At 51.4% G+C, this 20,701-nt stretch overlaps 2 protein-coding genes across 3 annotated transcripts; one reads left to right on the top strand and one right to left on the bottom strand.

Annotated features, from left to right (window-relative positions):
* The first annotated feature begins 893 nt into the window (after nucleotides 1-893).
* On the top strand, nucleotides 894-5,826 carry PRADC1 (protease associated domain containing 1). Its single transcript, XM_023223988.1, has 5 exons — nucleotides 894-1,074; nucleotides 3,667-3,767; nucleotides 4,272-4,381; nucleotides 4,865-5,032; nucleotides 5,258-5,826. The coding sequence occupies exons 1-5, from the start codon at nucleotides 909-911 to the stop codon at nucleotides 5,376-5,378; spliced, it is 666 nt and encodes a 221-aa protein (XP_023079756.1). The 5' UTR covers nucleotides 894-908; the 3' UTR covers nucleotides 5,379-5,826.
* A 770-nt stretch (nucleotides 5,827-6,596) lies between these two features.
* SMYD5 (SMYD family member 5) lies at nucleotides 6,597-19,572 on the bottom strand. Of its 2 annotated transcripts, XM_023223990.2 has the most exons (14): nucleotides 19,439-19,524; nucleotides 15,665-15,735; nucleotides 14,836-14,944; nucleotides 13,624-13,763; nucleotides 13,055-13,176; nucleotides 12,598-12,667; nucleotides 11,908-12,012; nucleotides 11,009-11,071; nucleotides 10,711-10,781; nucleotides 10,288-10,394; nucleotides 9,817-9,873; nucleotides 8,862-8,956; nucleotides 8,122-8,192; nucleotides 6,598-8,026 (listed from the first exon to the last, which is right to left on the bottom strand). In XM_023223990.2, exons 2-14 carry the CDS (start codon nucleotides 15,722-15,724, stop codon nucleotides 7,879-7,881), a joined length of 1,218 nt encoding a protein of 405 aa, XP_023079758.1. In that variant the 5' UTR covers nucleotides 15,725-15,735; nucleotides 19,439-19,524; the 3' UTR covers nucleotides 6,598-7,878. The 2 variants fall into 2 exon arrangements, with proteins under 2 accessions (XP_023079757.1, XP_023079758.1); XM_023223989.2 differs by lacking the exon at nucleotides 15,665-15,735 and having other exon boundaries at nucleotides 6,597-8,026; nucleotides 19,439-19,572.
* Nucleotides 19,573-20,701: the final 1,129 nt, after the last annotated feature.

The following is a 20,701-nucleotide window of genomic DNA, read 5'->3' as shown; positions in this document are numbered from 1 at the left end:
GCTTCAGGGGCTCGCTAGTGAGGGGTGGTCATTAAAGAGGGTTATCACCGCATTTCGGTCGTGCTTCTTTGAGCACGGAGGGTCTTTGCTCGGCCCGCATCACCTACTAACTTAATTCCACCCTCCTCCATCCCCGGGCGCCAGACCAAGGAATGAAATAAAGGCAAAAGTGTGGGATAGGCTGGTGCCAAAGCACTTTACGTGAGCGATCTCATTTAATCGTCACAACCGTATTGCGTTGGTCCTATTATTAAGGCCATTTTACTGATGAGAGAACGGAGGCTGACAGGTTACGGTGTCCAGTGTCACAGTTACACAGTGTCAACGGGGCGAGCGTGGGAAGCTGGCCCCAAAGCCCGTTTTCTGGCTTTGCACTGGTCAGAGGCTCCTCGTGGATGGCGTGCGCCAGGCCGCGTCCCCAGCGCCTATCCACTGTGAGCTCGCAAGCGTTGGTGGCACTGGGCGGAGAAACCCCTGGCGCAAGACGAGTGCCTTCCCGTGAAGGCGTGGGGAGGAGGGAAGCGCAGCTGGGAGAAGGCTAATCGTAGTCAAGCGAGGCGGCCTTAGAGTGGACAAGAACGAGACCGCAAGGACTAACGGCCATGACTATCGGCAGCTGAAGCAAGTCCGGTACCGGCACACCTCCACGGCTTGTCCTCCGCGGCCCGCCCACCGCCCTCGAGGACCAGGAGAGTCGAGTCCAAACTGAGAAATGCTGGGGCGGGGCTGAGGCGAGGGCTGGCTGTAGCTGTTAAGAGTTTAAGCCAATCAGTCCCCGGCTCCACTTCTCTCTACCAATAAAAAGTAGGCTAAGGCGCAGAGGCGGAAAATGTGGCTACATGAGCAGGCGTCGGAGCCAATCAGCCGTGAGCCTCGTTCTCGTCGTCCAGCCCGCGGCGAGAGCGGATATGTGGGCGGGAGGCCGGGGCAGCTGTCAGGCTAAAGTCGGGAGAGCGACGCGCGGCGGGGCGGCGGGAGGAAACGCGGCGCCGGGCCGGGCCCTGGAGATGGTCCCCGGCGCCGCGGGCTGGTGTTGTCTCGTGCTCTGGCTTCCCGCGTGCGTCGCGGCCCACGGTGAGCGGCAACGGGTGGGACTGCGTTGCAGGGCGGGGCTGGCCATCCAGCTTGCGCCGCGTCTCGGGTTGGGGGCCACGGGTCACCTTGGGGACCCCGCGAGTTCAGAGCAGAACAGGTCTGGGAGCGGGCGCCCGGAATAAGTGGGTGGTGGTCCAGGGACATAAAGTGGGCGCAGCCTGAGGCTGAAGCTGTGAGTCCTCAGCTTCCCACGACAAAGCAGATCTCCCCACTCGCCCCTCCCGGCCCACTAGCGCCGACCCAGGTGACTTAGGGTGCGACCGGGAGGGACGGCTAAGGAAAGATACTACAGGCTGGAGATATGTATGTGAGCACTCACATGTACAGGAGCACACATTCCTACACGTGGGCACACACGCACAAACCGTTTACACCTACACAAGCACATAAATGTATACATCTATGCACACACATCAGCACATACGTATACCCACAACTTACACAAATAAGCACACGCAAAGGCAAGCAAGGGTGGGGGAGGGACTGTTTGACGCTAGTCCAGGAAGGCTTTCTGGGGGTGTATTTGTATCTGACGGGGAGTCCCCACTCCCAGGACTGTATAGCCCAGTGCCAAGCCATGGGAGCTCTAACTGATGGCTTTCAATTGGGCAGTAAACAAAGACAGCTAAAGCCTTAATCAATCCCAGCCTTGGTACACAGTAGTGACTTAGTAGTTTATTGATAGATCAATGGACTTGTGACAGCAGTTTTCTTTTTTTTTTTTTTTTTTTTTTTTGACGGAGTCTTGCTTTGTCGCCCAGGCTGGAGTGCAGTGGCGCCATCTGGGCTCACTGCAAGCTCCGCCTACCGGGTTCACGCCATTCTCCTGCCTCAGCCTCCCGAGTAGCTGGGACTACAGGCGCCCACCACCACGCCCGGTTAATTTTTTTGTATTTTTAGTAGAGACAGGGTTTCACCGTGTTAGCTAGCATGGTCTTGATCTCCTGACCTCGTGATCTGCCCGCCTCGGCCTCCCAAAGTGGATTACAGGCGTGGGATTACAGGCGTGAGTCTCCACCCCAGGCTATGACAGCAGTTTTCATCCTTCAACATTCCGCAGTCTCTCTGGGTTGAGGAAACCAGGGACTCAAGTCCAGGTACAACGTTAAACTTTGGTGCTGGGGAGAAGATCCCATGCCCCAGAAAAATATAGTTGTCTGGAAATTCTCTTCCTCGGTGCTATGGAGCTGGATATAGTTGTTGTTCATTCATTCAGCAAAATTTATAGGGCTACCCCTATATTTACTTATGAAGTTACGAAGTGGAAGAGACAGATATTTAAAAATTATGAATCCAGGGCAGGTGCGGTGGCTCACACCTGTAATCCCAGGACTTTGGTAAGCCAAGGTGGGAGGATCACAAGCCCAGACAACAAGGCGAGACCCTATTCCTATTTAAAAAATGAAAAAAAAAAAAAAAAATCAGCCTGGGCAACATGGCGAAACCCTGTCTCTACTAAAAAATACCAAAAAAAAAAAAAAAAAAAAAAAAAAATTAGCCAGGCATTGTGGCACATGCCTGTAGTCCCAGCTATTTGGGAGGCTGAGGCATGAGAATCGCTTGAGCCTGGGAGGTGGAGGTTGCTGTGAGGCGAGATCATGCCACTGCACTCCGGCCTGGGTGATAAAGTGAGATCCTGTCTCAAAAAAAGAAAAAGAAAAATTATGAAAGGTGTATAATTACAAATTATGTTGAAAGTCCCCATTTATTGAAGAGTACATTTGAATGGGTATGGGAGGGCAATCATGAGGCAGAACCTTTCTCTGAGGAAGTGACATTTAAGGTATGACCTGAAGGATGACTAGGAAAGAGTCAGGTAAAGGGGTGGAAGTAGGGTGGGGTGGGAGTAGGGGGCCTTCCAGGCCCAGGGAACAGCTTGCAGAAAGACCCAGAGAAGTGAAGAAACTGAAAGGTCTGTGTAGCTTGAACACAGGATGGAGAAGATGAGGCTGGAGGAGTGGCCAGGGGCCACAGCAAACAGGGTCTTGCAGGCCACAGTTTAAAAAGAGTTTAAATTTTAAATGCAAAGGGCAGTTATTGAAAGGTATTGAACCCCTAGGCATGGTGATGTGCTCATAATTGCTAAGATGTTTTCGATTTCTGGTTGTTGTTTGGGGAACAAGAATGGAGGCAGGGAGGCCAGGTAAGAAGCTGAGCTGTCAGGACAAGAGATGATAGTGACTGGACTAAGAGGGTGGCAGCGGGACCAGAAAGTCAACTTTTAAATTTTAGTGAGAATTGCTTTGTACGCAGGTCACTACATCTCTACCCTGAAACTCCCAGGTCTTCAGAGCAAAAATATTAACCCTGGAGCTCTCAGTTTTCCTGGCTTACTGTGTAAGCAGCAGCAGCTGATATAAACCTCTGGGGTTACTAACTCTGCATCAACTCTATCCTCCCCAGGACAGAGACCATCTAGCCCCCAACCCCGCCACTAGGGGACCCCGCTGGCTGAAGCCAGGACCCTGCGTCCAGACCATAGCCAGCCCAGCTGAAGACACAGGGTCTGGGATCTGAACCTAAACCAGTTTGTTCCTGGGAGGCTTCTTACCTGTACTCTTTATCCTTCAGGCTTCCGTATCCATGATTATTTGTACTTTCAAGTGCTGAGTCCTGGGGACATTCGATACATCTTCACAGCCACACCTGCCAAGGACTTTGGTGGTATCTTTGTAAGTTAAGGGAGACACCTATCTCTGATCCTCAATCTCCCTCTTCCCCTCACTGGCTGCAGTGACCCTCTCATCCCACCTGAGTGTGGGACAGGGAAGGGAGCGGAATCAGCTCTGCCTTCCATGAGCTGCAGCACAGAAAGGAAGCTCTTCCAGCTACTCCCGAGTATAATATAGACCTAGGCACCACGGAGGGACAAGTTGTCTTTTTAGGGGACATGAAGTGAAAAGCCAAGAGCACCAGCTTCCTCTGCCAGCTCTACCTCTGAACTATGTGACTTAAGGCAAGTCACTTCCTCTCTCTGGATCTACAACCAACTCCCCTGCCTATCTCATGGAAGGGTAGGCTGGTGTAGGACAACCAGATAGGCCTTTGCGATAAGAAACCACTCCGTGTTTCCTTCACACTTTACAAGGTGCCGATAAGATGGGATTGTCAGCCCAGTCCTAAAGCTGGTGTGTCTCATTACACTCTCACCTCTCCAAATGTTAAATGTTTTTCAGCACACAAGGTATGAGCAGATTCACCTTGTCCCCGCTGAACCTCCAGAGGCCTGCGGGGAACTCAGCAACGGTTTCTTCATCCAGGACCAGATTGCTCTGGTGGAGAGGGGGTAAGGAGTGGGCAGGCAGGACATGAGGGTTGAGCAGGCATAGGGCAGATTCTGAGATTATTGGTGGTAGTGCTTTGAAAGAGCTGTTTTTGAAATTTTCATCTTTTTAAGGGTCTTTGAGAAATGTCTACCTGGGCCAACATGGAGAAATCCTGTCTGTACAAAAAATACAAAACTTAGCTGGGCACGGTGTTGCACACCTGTGGTCCCAGCTACTCAGGAGGCTGAGGTGAGAGGATTGCTTGAGGCCACGTTAAGGCTGCAGTGAGCCGAGATCATGTCACTGCACTCCAGCCTGGGCAACAGAGCAAAACCTTGTCTCAAAAACAAAAAGTTTTAAAATTATCCATGCTTTTAGCTATTTACTTATGAGCCTTTATAACAAATTATTCAGAGTCTGCCTTCTATACTCCCAGGGTGATGGTCTGGTGAAGGGGGAGCTAGGACCTGTCTTTCCTTTGGTCTCATCACCACCTCTTCCAGGGGCTGCTCCTTCCTCTCCAAGACTCGGGTGGTCCAGGAGCACGGCGGGCGGGCAGTGATCATCTCTGACAACGCGGTTGACAATGACAGCTTCTACGTGGAGATGATCCAGGACAGTACCCAGCGCACAGCTGACATCCCTGCCCTCTTCCTGCTTGGCCGAGATGGGTGAGGGCTCCTCGCCTCTGGCTTTATCAGCACGAGGCTGGGCGCCGTGACTTGGGGAGGTCAGGGGTAATCACCAGTCCCTTCTTGCAGGCCTCAACTTGGGGTACTTCAATTAGAGGGCAAAAAAAGTTCTTGGGCTTTGAAACTCCCAGATTGATGGGGACAGTGGGGCATGATGGGGTACCAAGAAAGTGACCATCACCACTTCTCTTCATGCCCTCCCAGCTACATGATCCGCCGCTCTCTGGAACAGCATGGGCTGCCATGGGCCATCATTTCCATCCCAGTCAATGTCACCAGCATCCCCACCTTTGAGCTGCTGCAACCACCCTGGACCTTCTGGTAGAAGAGTTTGTCCCACATTCCAGCCATAAGTGACTCTGAGCTGGGAAGGGGAAACCCAGGAATTTTACTATTTGGAATTTGGGGAGAGCATCTGGGGGCAAGTGGAGCCAGGTAGAGGAAAAGAGTTTGGGCATTGCTAGGCTGAAAGGGAAGCCACACCACTGGCCTTACCTTCCCCAGGGTCCCCAAGGGTGTCTCATGCTGCAAGAAGGGGCAAAAGACAGGCCCCAGGGTTTCTGGCTAAAACCTGAAACAAAAGGAGCTGAAGGTAGGCAGCCTGAGAGCCATCTGTGACCTGTCACACTCACCTGGCTCCAGCCTCCCCTACCCAGGGTCTCTGCACAGTGACCTTCACAGCAGTTGTTGGAGTGGTTTAAAGAGCTAGTGTTTGGCAACTCAATAAACCCTCACTGACTTTTTAGCAATAAAGCTTCTCATCAGGGTTGCAACTGTGTCCTAGAATAAGAGCACACAGGGGTGGGCAGGACCTTCATACTCACTCATCTCATCCTATACTGTCGTTCTGAGGAAAGGAAATGCCCACAGAGGACAGTAACTGGCCCAGGTCATTTGGGACCAGTGCTCAGACTGCTAGTCTTAGATCCCAGCACAGCTTCCTGTTGAGAGCCAAGGAAGCTCTGGGAAGCCAGAGTTCAGCCCCTCAGGAGAAGACTCATGTTAGAGCATGGGGATCCAAACTGGACCTCAGGGCCAAGCATGGTGGCCCATGCCTGTAATCCCAGCACTTCGGGAGGCCAAGGTGGGAGGATCACTTGAGCCCAAGAATTCAAGACCAGCCTCGGCAACAACATAGTAAGACCCCATGTGTACAGAAAAATTAAAAATTCGCTGGGTGTGGTGGCGTGACCCTATAGTCCCAGCTACTCAGGAGGCGGAGGTGGGAGGATCACTTGGGTCCAGTTCAAGGCTGTAGTGAGCTATGATTGCATTTCTGCACACCAGCCTGGGTGACAAGGTGAGACCCTGTCTCAAAATTAAAAAGCCACCCAAACTGGACCTCAAGACCCTTGCTCTTGGGCATTAGAACATTTGCATAGCAGAGTGTAAATAAGAGCAGAGGTGAGCCCAAGCTGGTGAGCCTGGAGCCCCCATCTCCTACCATTACCTGGTCTAATGAGTACCCCTTTGCACCCACCTGTGACTGCTGCACACCTGGGGCAGCCTGCCCAGCCACTAGCCACAAAGCATTCCTGCAGAGGCCTGTCACCACTTACATTTTATTGAGAACAGTGGGGGGCAAGGGGGGAGTGCTGACTGTTGTGAAGGAGTAAGAACCCAATGGGTAAGGGGCCAGACAGGTTCCACCTGGCTCCATGGTCCAGGAAAGGGCCTGTGGGGTGGGCACCTGTCCTCTCTGGGATCCCTCAGCAGGGGAATGTGGCAGGCTCCTCCAGGAAAGGGAGGCATTGGGAATGATGGGTTGTAATTCCCATAACATCCAACCCAAGAGTGAGAGGGGTGGTGCTAATCTGGGGGTAGGAGGGGACAAGACAGGGCTACTCTCCAAGTATCTAGCCCAGCTCCTCGAGGTTTCTGGAAGACTTCAATGTTCCTCTGTGGAGACCCTAAAGATGGAGATTGAGGCCAGGAGAGCCCCTCACTGGCCCATTTTAACTGGCCCCAGGAATACCAGAGCATCCTGATCTAAGGAGCAGAGGCCTGTCAAGCCCCAGGTCTCAGCCATGCTGCTGAGTGCTCATTGGGAAGCAGGTGTGAGAAAGCGTGATGACCCTCGACGTGTCCCTCCTGAGGAAGGCAGAGGCCTTTTCCATACTCCATAGGGCCAGCCACTATGCCAGGTCCTGAGAGGCAAGGCACGAGTTACAAAGATTCTGGAGTCTGGAGAAGGGGTTAATCTCCACTTCCCCAGATGTCCAAATGGGGGTGTGAGTAATCCCCCTGTCCAGCATTCCCAGGAGACAGCCTCAGGGAAGGAGCTCAGGAGGCCCAGATCCTTCTGCCCGCCTCTCCTCGCTGTGCCAGTGGTCAAGCAGTTGCCTTACCAGCCACAGCTGTGGTGGGGGGCGGTGAGGGCGCCTCACCACCTCCCCTCCCTGCTTTGCTGAACTCGGTCTCAGATTCACCCCCTCAAAAGAAATCAACAGCAAGTTGAAAGGGGAGAAGCCTCTGGTGAGTGGGTGAGTATAGGCCGTGGGGCCGAGGAGAAGAAACACTGTTAGGCCCTGGCCCTGATTCCAGCCCCTCAAACCCTAGAGTGGAAGAACCTCAAGGGGAGGCCAGTTGTGAAAAGCTCAGTGCCAGTGCAGAGTCTGAGCCAACTCAGCAGCAGTGTCCAGGGCATGAGGTCTGGTGGGGGCTGGGGCCAGGGATCCAGGCTCTGTCCTACCCTCTGGCAGAGAGGGCTTGAATGGGGAAAGCAGGCAATGGGAGTGGGAAGTTCCCTCCGAGCCATTTCTCTGGGGGAAGAACCCCCTTTTCTGGCAGGGTCTAGGGCAGGGCCCTTTCTGGGCAGGGCAACATCACACATCAGTCATCTCATCCCCCAGCTCTGCATCTTCTGGCTCTCCTTCCTCCTCCTCTTCCTCCTCTTCCTCTTCTGAGGTCACATTGGGTTCATCAGCCTCTGCCAGGCATTTGGGACAGGAACAGACAAACAAATAGTTCTCCCTGCAGCGGTGAGGGATGGTGAGGGGGAAAAGTCAGGGAGCTACGGGGCAGAGGACCCCAGAGCCCAGCCGCCCAACCATGTCCCCAGCTGGGACCTGAGGATCTTGTGGCGGCTGTGGCGGCTGCGCTCCCGCTGACAGCAGTCCAAGTAGCTGATACAAATTTCCTGTAGGGTAGAGAGGTGCAGTCTGATGGTCTGTGCTCTCTTAAATGGCAAAAGGGTCTCCCCAACACCTACCCTATCTCCAACCACTGCCCCATCTCTAGGAGCCAGGCTTGCGTTGCCCTTCAGTGAAGGGGTGGGCTACCCTCATCCAGTTCCCAGTGCCTTCAGTAGGCAGGCCACTATAAGCCTCCAACAGCCTGTGCCTGAGACAGAGGAGACTGGTTAGCCTCAGGCCGTGGTGAAAGCCAGTCATTGGCCAAGGTCTGCAGCTGGGATCACAGGTCTTGGTATGATGCTACTTGCCCTGAAGAAGATTCAACCAGGCACTGTGCCTGCAATAACAGACAAGACCGTAAACCCACAAAGAGCTATCTCCTGCTTTCCTAGAAACTACATATCTGCATTTGACCAAAAGATAGCTGGGGACAAGAATCTGAGCACATATGTGTCCCTCAAACACTGTCCTGAGGCTTTCTGGAGTCATATTTTGAAAAAGTGCGGTAGGGTTAGAACAGAACCATGAGCTGAAAGACTCAGACCCTAAGGTATGTGGGGATTCTACCCAACAGCCTGAACTTCAAGTGCTGTAGCCACGGCTGCTCCTGATCCCTGCAGAGAACTTCCAAGGCCTACTGCCCACCCATCCCCATGGTTCCTGGCCCCTCTCACCTCTCCTGGCTTAATATCCTCCAGAGCAGTGACATGCAAAAGGAAGTTGTTTTCTGGAAAGGAGGTCTCTGCATTGGGCACACAACTGTGGTTGCCTGGATCACAAGAGGCAGGTAATGAGGATTATTGCCTAAAAAAAGAATAGCCTCAATTCTGCAGAGCACTGGGTCCTTTCTTGCTCTTTCATCCCTGCCAAGGCTGAGCACGTTTTGGAACCCAAGTTTCCAGACTCTGCTTCCAGTGTTCTTTCCTGAACACCATACAGCACAACACAAATGAACTCCACTGCACTCCCACTCCAACCCACTGTGACTGGCCAACTTCATTCTCAGTTATGTTCCCACTGTCTCACAAAGGGAAGGACAGGGCTCTGAAGGAATGCCCACCCAAGACCACTTAACTCAGTTCTGCCAGCTATTGGACATCTAGTAACAGCTGACACAGGCCCTCTGAGAATCCAGTTTGGGAGAGTAGAGTGGCCCAGGACCCTGGGAGGAGGAGTTTGCAGTCAGGAAACCAGGGGGTGGGAGGCTGAAGTCTGGAAAAGGCAGCTGTCTGAGCTGAATCTGCCCCTCCTCATCAGGTGCTGATGAGACTCGCCCTTTAGCCTGGGCTCCCAGTACTCCCAAATCTCACAGGGCAGTGATGGTGCAAAGCCCATGCATCCCTTTGCAAGAATCAGAGCTCTATGCCTGCCTTAGTACAGGGCCCGGCCTATTGTAAGGTTTTATATATAATAAGCAGGTATTACAGCACAAACGGGTGAACAAATGAAAAAAATGATAGAACAAAAAGGCCCAGGGGAATTCCTGTGGGAGCTCAGATCTAATGGGGCTCCCAGACTCAACCCTACCAGCCTATAAAGGGCCAACTGAGAAAGATAAACTGTGGCTGCGAGGCCACCTGACAAAGGCAGAAGCGCCTAGGACCATCCCTCCTCAACGCCATGACTCACAGCAGCTCTGAAGCACAAAGAGGCCAGATCCTTCACAGTTAAGAAACTCTCCAGTTGCTGTAAGACAGTAATATACAGACATTATTCTACCCATTTTTATAGGCAGGAAAAGGAAATGAGGCTTACAAGGACAGGTACTGTCGCCACTGTCCTGCCACCCCACCACACTAAGGCATCAGTCCCTACCATATTACCTAAACTTGCCTCTCTGAGACAGAAGCCTTGCTTTTCTGTCTATAAGACACCTTATTTATCCAGCACCCCCTCTCCTCCCAGCATCAAGTCTCTGGATAAATCTTGGGGCTGTTTCTCACCTGTGTGCCCTGTGGATAGATCTGAAGCTCCCCACAGGCACAAAGGGATTACCTTCCCCCACCATTAATACAGAGCATCCTGGGGAAAGATTTTGTGTCCACCATCTGACTAGAGGGTCACCATGGTTGGGTAAGGCCAAGGCCCTATCTCACCAACCTGCCTCGATGTCCTTGTACAGCTGGTCAATGAAGATGTCAAGTTGCTCACGGTCCTGAGGCTTCAACTCCAGAGCATCACAGGCATGGACCCACTGGCTTAGGGAGCTGGGGGTCCCAGGCAGCCCATGGTTGGGGAGGCGGAAGCCCAGGTCACAGGGCTCTCCACCTCCAGGTAAGTTAAGCCCAAGAAGAAGGGTCTCTCACCCTACCCCATTTCATTCTCCAGGGTGGGGGCCCATCTTCCCCAACAGAGGCTCCCCAAAACAGATTCCAATGCCTGATTCTGACTTCTGCCACTGTGTCCACTTCAGTGATCTGCCCAGAGTCCTACCCTACCCCATCCCAGTCTTGAACTGTGGCTACCTTCCTCAATCAGTTTCCCACCCCGAGAGTAAGTTCAATAGCTCTGGAACATTCTAACCTGGTCCCGATTCCTTGGCCATTGGTCCCAACAAGAGCAAAGAGAGACCGGAATCCATCTGGAGTGAACCACTGTGGGGGCAAAAAAGAGATAAAGAGATAAGCGCTCATGTTAACAGCCACTTGCTTTTCTTCCAATTGGACTCTGTTCGGGAAGCCTTCTGTGAGTCAGGCTCATCCCAACTCCAGAAGACCAAGTCGGCTTTGGCTCAGCTGTCCCAGTAGGAGATGCTGAGCTTGCTGCTGCTGGAAAGCTGGAGTAACAAGGAGGCCACTGGTCCCACCCTCTCCTCACTCACCTGACTGACTGCTTCCTCATAGAGGGCCTCTGTGAAGAGTCTCCGCAGAAGTTCCAGTTGGCCCTGGTTTAGGGGAAGCAGAGAGAGATTTGTATCCCTGGGGATTTCCCATTGGCACCCAAGCAGGGCCCAGGCGACTAGGGAGGGAAGGAAAAAGGGCCAGCTCTGTAGACTGAGCTTTCCATAGGGGCAAAGGAAGGCCACAAAGTCCACCTCCAAAGAGCTTTGGCAGTCTGCCGGCCTGTTCCAACCCGGGGTGGCAAACCCAAATTTCGCTCCATTTTCCAGCACTTGTACCAGCAAGGCTGAGACAGCCCGAAATGTCTATCCACACCACCACCGTCAAATCTCCCTTGACCTGGCCTCCAGACCAGCTGGGCTCTCCCACTCCCTTCCTGTAAGTTCAGTGCAACAGGGCCCACCCCAGATGCAAACCTTTTACACACCTGCCTCCACCCTCAGGCAGCTCCTGCAGGGAAGTCTGCTGTACTCAGTGAGGACCCATACTCTTTGATTGGGAATGGTCACTCAAGACATGGGCAGTTTCACGCTGCTCTGATTCTGTGGCCCCACAACCCTCTAGTCTCCATTCTACCTGATTTGCCCACTGCTATCCTATGACAAGTCCTGCCTTCTAACACCAGTTAGGGAGCACTTTCAGGGCAGGGCATCCAACACGCCCTTCCTCTGTTGTCACCCCACTTCCCAACTGTAGGTCCACATGAGGTCATGAAGTAAACAGTGGCAGGAACGTAAGTCCTCTGAATCTATTTCTGGACCCAAGTTCTAACTCCTTCCTGTAGCTGAGAAGTGATCAAACGTGGTGCTTCCCACAGATGGCCAGAGACATCCTAGGGTATTTGGGGAGGGAATGAGACAGGCCATGGGAGAAGAAGAACCTTGAATTTGTCTCCCAGAAGTTTATGGACAATTTCCTCCTCTTCGTTGGCTGTTTTGTTACAGAACTGGGAGAAGAGCCTGATCCAACGGTCCTTGTCCTTCGCCTGCAGTGAACAAATATACTTAAGGGTCACAGACACCCACCTTCTTACTGGCACTCCCGCCCACTTATGAAATACCACCACACAGGAGCTTATAGGAGCCCTTCCTCTGCCTGAGGCTTCCTCCCAATGGTGCCCAACCATCTCCCCAGCTGGAGCCCAGATAGCCAATTCAACAACACTTGGAAAACAGGAGAAAGAGGCTGAGGAACAACATTAATAGAAGGGCGGTTAGAGTGGCTTCTCTCGCTTTATGTAAGACGCAATCCTGAAAAAGTGGTGCCAAAAATCAAATGCATGAATTGCTACTGCACAAGGCATCTTCTGTATCAGAAACTACAGGCATACTATCACACTGGTCTTTAAGTTAAAATTAAAAAAAAGACTACAGGCAAAATGAGCCCTCCACTCCCTATGCCTGACTTATGTTTAGCGCATTCCTAAGGTTTTACATAGCAAGGAGCTCTCCTTTGGGAAGGCCAGGAAGAACTCTGCATCCAAGTTAGGGCTTTGAGGTGAGGAAAAGACCGAGACCAAGGGTTGAATGGGGCCAAAGTCAGCTTCCCTGAGAGGGTTGGGTGGGCTCACCTGCTTCACTGTGGCCACCATCCTGGCCATCAACATGATGCTTGCAGTCTCAGGTGGGTAGTGAACGCTCCTGGGGAAAGAGAAAAAAGATTGGCCTAGAAATTCTCTCCCTAGTAGCTGAGCTCAGGGAAGCCGAGTCTGACTGGTACAGAGAAAACTTCCTACCAATTCCGTCAATTACCATGAGAGAAAGTTCATAGGCAAGGACTTAGGCAAGACTTTGCATCCCTATTGGCTTAATGGGGCTCTTTCTGGGAGAGTGTTAAATGCTAAGGACAGGAGGACTGACAGCCCAGATTAAAAGCAGGGGATAGCGTGATGTGACTTCTGTTTAACCCTAAGAAAGGAGGAAAAATCCGGGGAATTGTAACTTAAGAAAGATGGCAACACCCGATGAGCCCAGGCAGGCAACCTGAGAGGAAAGGATAAAGGAAAGAAGAGAAGAAAAGTGACTCACCTCCATGCCTCCTGAAGCTTATTGAGAGGATGCAAGGGGTCATCCTGGGAAGGGCCTGGGCACAGGACCTGGTGGTATTGCTCAGTGGCTGCCAGCCGACATTCTGCACTGCAGTACATCACCTGTTAGGTGGGATAGAAGTCAGTACCCTAGGATCTGGCCCTAGTATCACCTCCTCTAACTGCATCCCTTCCATAAATAGCCCCTGAGCTGTAGCTCAGATGTATTATGAGAAGAGAAAACATAGGGTGCTCTGGGGACACGTGAAAGGCACACCTAGGCTTACAAAACCACAGAAAGGGAAGAGAACTTTTCAGGTAGAGGGGAGAGCCCTTGCCAGGTCCCCAGAAAGAAAGCAATCTCCCACCAAGCCCATTTTCCAGACAATGTAACTGTGCCAGGGACGATGAAACTGGAACAATAACCAAGCCTTTTCAACATCTTATCCTACATTATAGGTTTCAAGGCCCATGACCAGGTCTGTCATTGCTCCTGTCTCCCCACTGAGGACTCCAGCTAAGGCCTCCCTCACCCACCCCCTTCCAGGTATACTCCCCAAGAATACTCACTTGGCAATGAGGACAGTTCTGGTGGAGGTCCTTGCGCACAGTGCACAGCTCTGGGTGAGGCAGAACCTGGCCTGGTTTCCCGGTCAGCCTCTGGGCATTCTCCTCTGCCTTCTCCAGTGCCCGAAGGCAGTGGTCACAGGCTGAGGGTGAGAGCCAGACACGACAGTGTCTTGAAAGCAGAGGCCGTATCTATCCCTTTCACAGCCCTGCGGAGCACCTGCTATGTGTCAGGCACCATTCTGGTGTTTCATAAAAGTTTGGGAAGTGAGTAAATGAATAATTACATGCATGCATGAATGAATGAATGAATTTCACATGCAGCCAAAGGTAGATGATCCCCTCCTCCCTCTCAAGGACTTCCTGGCCCTTATTGTCTAACTCTCCTTGCTTCTTAATCATACTCACTCTGTGGGGCTCCCCTACCACCCCAACACTGGGCTTTTCCCATACTCTGGGACCAACCGACCCTCCTTTCATTGTGTGTCTCCAGCTTAAGAAATGTGTGGGCCAGGCACAGTGGCTCATGCCTGTAATTCCAGCACTTTGGGAGGCCAAGGCAAGTGGAGCACCTGAGGTTAGGAGTTCAAGACCAACCTGGCCAACATGGTGAAACCCCGTTTCTACTAAAAATACAAAAATTAGGTGGACACGGTTGTGCGTGCCTATAATCGCAGCTACTCAGGAGGCTGAGGCAGGAGAATTGCTTGAACCTGGGAGGCAGAGGTTGCAGAGAGCCGAGATCGCACAACTGCACTCTAGCCTGGGCAACAAGAGCGAACTCCGTCCCCCTCCCCACAACTCCAAAAGAAGAAAAGTGTGAAAAAAGCATGTGGTCAGCAAAGCCAAGGGCATCCTACTGTACTCACCCCTAACTCAGCCTTCTTTGAACAAGGGCCATGTAGCCTCCTATTGGTGGAGGACTCTACTTTGGCACTGGGCCTTCAGCATGACCATGGAGTCAAACTCGCCTGAGTCCTGCTGTGCTCTCTCAGGGAGCACATCTGAAGAGCCTCCCACCACAGGAATTAGCCTCAAACACCTGAGACTGGACACAGGCGTGGTTCTCAGGCATAGTCCTTCAATGGAAGATAGCATTTCCTCCCAACACCCAGAGTTCCAGAGACATCAGCCAGTAGGGATGTATGCAGCTCATTTCCATGCACAAAGGCGACTGGGCCCAGCAGCCATGAGGAGTAGGAGAGCTGTACTCACCTCGGTAGCGATAAAGTGCATTCCAGAGAAACTGTGCAGCCACCAGGGGCCGTTCTACGAAGATGGTCTCCCCCTTCCGGATCAGCTGTGTGGCAAACAGGCCCTTTCCCTAAGAGGGCAGAGGGATAGGATGGCTGTAAGAAGGAATAGAAGACATAGCTCCAAGAGCTTCCAGGAGGCTGTCCAGCCTCACTCCCACATGCCTCACTCTTAGGAGAGGCCTCTGCCTCTATGAGTTCATGAAGACTGGTCAGTACCCTCCATAACTTTCTCCTCTGGAAATGCAGCACTGACCTATTTTCAGTTGTACTCCTTTCAGCCCATTCAGAGCAGAAGGCCTGGAACAGGAAGGAAGCCACCATGGCAGTCATCTCAGATTACTCAGAGAAATTTTCTGAGTATGGCCAGAGCAGGGCCAAGGGTTATAGCAGGCTGGGGCCTCCAGTACCAGGAGCTGGTAACAGCAGGGCACTCATCTCTGAGTCAGCCACAAGCCACTCCAGGATCCTGGCAGTGGCGTTGCTACACAGGGCTGCAGAGAAATCCTACACCATGGGACAGGGAAGCCTTGTTTGGGGGAGAATGTGCCCTCTTCCTTGGTCAGCTGAATACCCACAGCACCTAGCACAGTGCCTGGCATCCAACAAGTCCTTGGGGGTTGCACTGAAAGAAAGGAGCTAATACTAGTACCAGTCCTAACATTAACTTGCTGTGAACCTTTGAGCCAACTGCTTCACTTTATATCTGTTTCCCATTTGAAAAGTGAGCATAATAATAATATCTACAAGGTAGTTTCCAGGGTGCAACAATATAGCACAGATGAATGTACCTTATGAGCTCTAGCTTCTTCCTCCTCAATGAGAGGTACAGGGACTGGCAACATGGGCATCACCTAGGACTCTGTTAGAAATGCAGAATCTTAGGCCCCACCCCAGACCTGCTGAATCAGAATCTGCAGCGTAACAAGATGCCCAGGTGATTCACACGCATGTTAGTTTGAGAAGCACTGGTCTAAAACACTATATACATCATGTAAAGGATGAAAGATGAGAAAACAACCTCTGAACTGCCATCTCTCAAATGTGCAAAAGGACTTAGCAGATGGCTTCAGAACCCAGGCAGTTACTGGCCTTATTGGGCATATACTCCCGCTACTCAAAGATGATGTGTGGAGCCCTGCCAACACTGAGCTGCCACAACAAAAGAAGAGGAAAAAAATGCTTGACACCGAAGCAAAATGACATATCAGTGTTGCCTCCCAGGTAGCTCCCTGACTCCTCAGAAGGCCAGATAGGGTTACTCTCAAACTCAGAGCGAAAAATCTCAACCCTGTGAACAACTCTGGAAGCTCTATCTCACAGTAGAATGGGACAGGTGAAACAAAACCAGGAGGCAAAGCCCTGGGCACACCCTTGCCTGGCTTCCTGGAAGCCCTTCCCCCTATGCCTTGTATCCCATCCCAATCTAGCAAGGCCAAACCTTGGCCTTCCTCTATGGGACAAGACAATATGAAAAGGGACTCACATTATTTCTGACAATCTCAAATTTCAATATTGGACAAATACAGATCTCCCTCTCTTTGTGAAGAACTAAATGCAGACAATATTTAGTAATCAAAACAAAGAGAAAAGAATCGGAGTTGTTCCTTTATAAAGTCACTCATTCCCAAAACTGATGAGCATATTTCAAGGAAAACAGAGTCTAACTCATATTAAGGTTGGGCCGGGCGCAGGGGCTCACACTTGTAATCCCAGCACTTTGGGAGGCTGAGGCAGACGGATCACGAGGTCAGGAGTTCAAGACCAGCCTGAACAATATGGTGAAACCCTGTCTCTACTAAAAATACAAAAATTAGCTGGACATGGTGGTGTTCGCCTGTAGTCCCAGCTCTTCAGGAGGCTGAGGCAGGAGAAACACCTGAACCCAGGAGGCAGAGGTTGCAGTGAGCCAAGATTGCGTTACTGCACTACAGCCTGGGTGACAGAGTGAGACCCCATCTCAAAAAAAAAAAAAAAAAAAAAAAAAGAAGGTTGGAGAGCACTGAACCTGAAAGGGACAAACCATACATCCTTCCAATTTGAAAAAAAAGTTTTAAAAAAAATAATGCAGGCTGGATGTGGTGGCTCATGCCTGTAAATCTAGCACTTTGGGAAGCGAGGATGAAGGATCGCTTGAGCCCAAGAGTTTGAGACTATTCTGGGCAACATAGCAAGACCCCATCTCTATTTAAAAAAAAATTGTGCAAAACTCTAAGACTATGTAGTAGATTTTTTTTTTTTGAGTCGGATTCTCTCTTTGTTGCCCAGGCTGAGGTGCATTAGCACTATCTCAGCTCACTGCAGCCTCTGCCTCCCGGGTTCAAGCAATTCTCGTGCCTTGGCCTCAGGTAGCTGGGATTACAGGCGTGCGCCACTACACCCGGCTAATTTTTGTATTTTCAGTAGAGATGGGGTTTCACTATGTTGGTCAGGCTGGTCTCGAACTCCTGACATCAAGTTCAAGTGATCCGCCCGCCTCGGCCTTCCAAAGTGCTGGGATTACAGGTGTGAGCCACCGCACCCGGCCTAATTTTTGTATTTTTAGTAGAGACAGGGTTTCACCATGTTAGCCAGGCTGGTCTTGAACTCCTGACCTCAAGTGATCAGCCCACCTCAGCCGCCGAAAGTGCTGGAATTACAGGAATGAGCCACCATGCCCGGGCAGACTATGTAGTAGATTTTAAAATCTTGATTAAAAGAAGAAAGCCCACAATAAGCCATGCTGCTATCTGGCTAGCGCACCAGTATGGTAGTCCAGCTGGCTTCCACTGGACCTGGTGAGGTTTCTATTCTGATTGGTCATGTCTCTGGCATAATAGTTGATAAATTTTTGAAAAGTCATTCCTATCCACAGAAGCAATAAAAAGTAGTCAGAAACTACTCCCACTTGAGGCCCTGGTCTATAAAGTTTCATGACCCAATTCTCTCAAACCGCTATTTAAACAATGTAATGACAGAAAACACGGAAAGCTTTTTTATTTTACCAAAAACACACACACACACACACATATAACCCTCATGTGGTAACTTTAGGAAAATAACACAGAGAAAAAAAATCACAAACCAATCTTATTTGAATAGAGAAGCAAAAAGCCCAGGAAAATCCACGCTGTTACCAAGTCCAGGAAGGTATATTATTTTCTCCAGCTGCAGATCAGATATAGGCAAGGAAAGGGCAATCGGCTGGGGCCTTGATAGATGCCTGGGCCAGGAAAACTCTGCAAGGAGAGTGGCTGAAGTGATGAAGTGAGAGGGAAGAAATGAAGAGAGGAAGGGGCTGAGAGACTGGGGGCTAATGAAGAAAAAGGTGAGGAAAATTACTGCAAACCAAGAATGATGGAACTGAGACATCTTCAAACTGTGGCCACCCAGGAACACTAGAGACTACGGAGATGGAGATATGAACAGGTAAGGAGACCAAGGATGTAGGGAAGCTGATTTACCAGGGAAGGAGCAGAGTGCTCCAGATACCTTTGGAGCAGAAAGGGGGCAAGGGAAGGTTGGGCTGGGAAACTAGATCAATACGATAATGCTGAGAGCAGATGACAGACAACTAGAGATCTTATATCTTGGGCAAGAAACAACGATACACACAGCCACTACATAGGATAAATTATTCAACCTCACTAGTAACCAAAGAAACATAAATGAAAACAAATATCATTTTGCACATATCAATAGGCAAAGATCACTAGGAAAAAAATAGTGCTGGACAAAACAAAAGGATGTTTGCATAGAAAATGAGCTCTAAGACTTTTGACTCCAGGTTTCAAAAATACAACAATAAAGGGTCCATTAATAAGGGGTTGGTTGAGAGGGTTGTGGCCCTCTCACGGAAGAAGCTACTACTCACCTCTTAAAAATTAATATGTAGAAATAGGCTTGATATTGAAAGACTCACTGCTGCATCAAAAAGCAATTTCTAAAAATGTAATTTTAACGTACACATCTTTGCACAAGTATAGAAGTATGAGTGATGTTTATGTTTTCTTTCCTTACACGCATTTTCTATTTTTTTCCACAGTGAACTTTTGGAACATAATAAAAACGACAAAATCATGTCACCTTCCTGCTAAAAACTCTCCCAACGCCCCCACGGCCTTTGGACTCTGGTCCAAATTCCTCAGCACTCCAAGGACCTTCGTGAAGGGTCTTGGCCTGTCTCCTCATCCCCCCACCCAAATTTCATACATTAAGTTCGTGAGGACCCACTCTTTTACACCTCAGTTTTCTCTGCCCAGCACGTCCCCGCCCACCGTTCCAGGGACCCAGCAGCAAAGCCCCCTAGCCCCGCCCCGAGCAGTCACAGCAGGGCCTCCGGCTGGCTGGCCGAATTCCGCCGGGAGGAAATGCGCACGGAGACTCCGGAGGCCCGGGTCTATCGCGTGACCGCGCCACGAGCCTGCGCGCGGGGACAGACTGGGAGCCCCCCGGCCGCGAGCAGGGGCCGGGCCGTAGCGTCCGAGCGGCACGGAAGCCTCTAGGCTCCGGGCATGGAGTCCTGCAGGGCTGTCTCCGTGGCCGGACTGGGCTGAGGCTCCCGGCAGGATCCGCCCCGACCTCACCTTGGCGCTACTCACGAAACGGACTTCCACGGAGACCCGGGCGCGGCCCGCCACGCCCACGCAGAAGGAGAACACGTCGCACGTGGAGGCCGCCATCTTGGCGTGCCTCCGCCTTATGACCCTTAACCCCACCTCAACCTGCGAGGCCCCACCTCCTTCTGGCCCCGCCCCCGGCGAGAGTGCCTCGGAGGTTGCGAGGTTTTGCGCTCCACCAAGTCTGAATTTAGGTGCGGTGGTTTGTTGACGGGAGTGTAGCTGGGCCTGCCTTTGTGCTCTTACATCGGTACCTTTTTGTGTCTGTACCTCTGTATCAGAGTCTGTGTATGCGTACATAGTTTTGATGTGTGTATCTTTGAGTCCGTGGCATGGTTTTTTTTTTTTTGAGACAGTCTCACTCTGTCGCCCAGGATGGTGTGCAGTGGCGCGATCTCGGCTCACTGCAACCTCTGCCTCCCAGGTTCAAGTGATTCTCCTGCCTCAGTCTTCCGAGGAGCTGGGCGTACAGGTGTGCGCCACTAAGTCCAGTTAATGTTCGTATTTTTAGCAGGTTTCACCATGTTGGCCAGGCTGGTCTCGAACTTCTGACCTCAAGTGATCCGCCCGCTTCGACCTCCCAAAGTATTGGGATTACAGGCGTGAGCCACCTCGCCCGGCCTACGATGCATGTTTCTATGTATGTTGTCTGTGTCCACACAGTGGCCTGTCTTCACTGAGTAAAGTGCTCTTTGGATCCAGCCCTAGAGTGGGACAGCAGAAGGCCAACTTACTCCTATTCTCCCTAGCTCTCAGCCTGAAGGGAAGGACTAGCTTATACCCCGGAGCTCACTCACCGCACCTGAAGAGTCCAGGACAAGATTTCCTTTCTCGGTAATCCCTCTGGCAGCAGGGCGGACAGTCCTGCCAAAGGTCAGGGTGGACTTGTGCCTGTCTCAGATTCTTCAGTGGCTTAGGGGCCTTGCAACCCGGGGGTAGTAGAGGAGTCCATAGTGGACCTCAGGTTTGAGAACCTCTGAAACTGGATACAGAAGTGAGTGTGCATATGCACACACTGTTGTGAAAAGGGGGAGGGGCCTGTTCTCTCATTCAGGACCCAAAAAGCTGCAAACCACAGACCTATGGCCTTTGTCCCCACAGCTAGGCCTGACTATCAAGCCTTGTTTTGTTTCCTTGTCCCCTGATTTTGTGTGTTTTGTTTGAGACAGGGTCTCGCTTTGTCGCCCATACTGGCATGGGGCGATCTCGACTCACTGCAGCCTCCAGCTC

The sequence above is a fragment of the Piliocolobus tephrosceles genome, chromosome 15 (assembly GCF_002776525.5).
Source record: "Piliocolobus tephrosceles isolate RC106 chromosome 15, ASM277652v3, whole genome shotgun sequence".
NCBI lineage: Eukaryota > Metazoa > Chordata > Mammalia > Primates > Cercopithecidae > Piliocolobus > Piliocolobus tephrosceles.
Note: the sequence above shows the minus strand (reverse complement) of the source record. Positions and strands in the feature narration are given on the sequence as shown.

Excerpts from the sequence above, each read along its gene's own strand:
- PRADC1 (XM_023223988.1), top strand. The coding sequence starts at position 909 with ATGTGGGCGGGAGGCCGGGGCAGCTGTCAGGCTAAAGTCGGGAGAGCG. Across the intron at positions 1,075-3,666 it reads CGCGTGCGTCGCGGCCCACG|GCTTCCGTATCCATGATTAT; the intron begins GTGAGCGGCAAC and ends TTTATCCTTCAG. Across the intron at positions 3,768-4,271 it reads AGGACTTTGGTGGTATCTTT|CACACAAGGTATGAGCAGAT; the intron begins GTAAGTTAAGGG and ends AATGTTTTTCAG.
- SMYD5 (XM_023223989.2), bottom strand. The coding sequence starts at position 19,534 with ATGGCGGCCTCCACGTGCGACGTGTTCTCCTTCTGCGTGGGCGTGGCG. Across the intron at positions 12,013-12,597 it reads TGGTGGCCACAGTGAAGCAG|GCGAAGGACAAGGACCGTTG; the intron begins GTGAGCCCACCC and ends TGTTCACTGCAG. Across the intron at positions 10,782-11,008 it reads ATGAGGAAGCAGTCAGTCAG|TGGTTCACTCCAGATGGATT; the intron begins GTGAGTGAGGAG and ends TTGCCCCCACAG.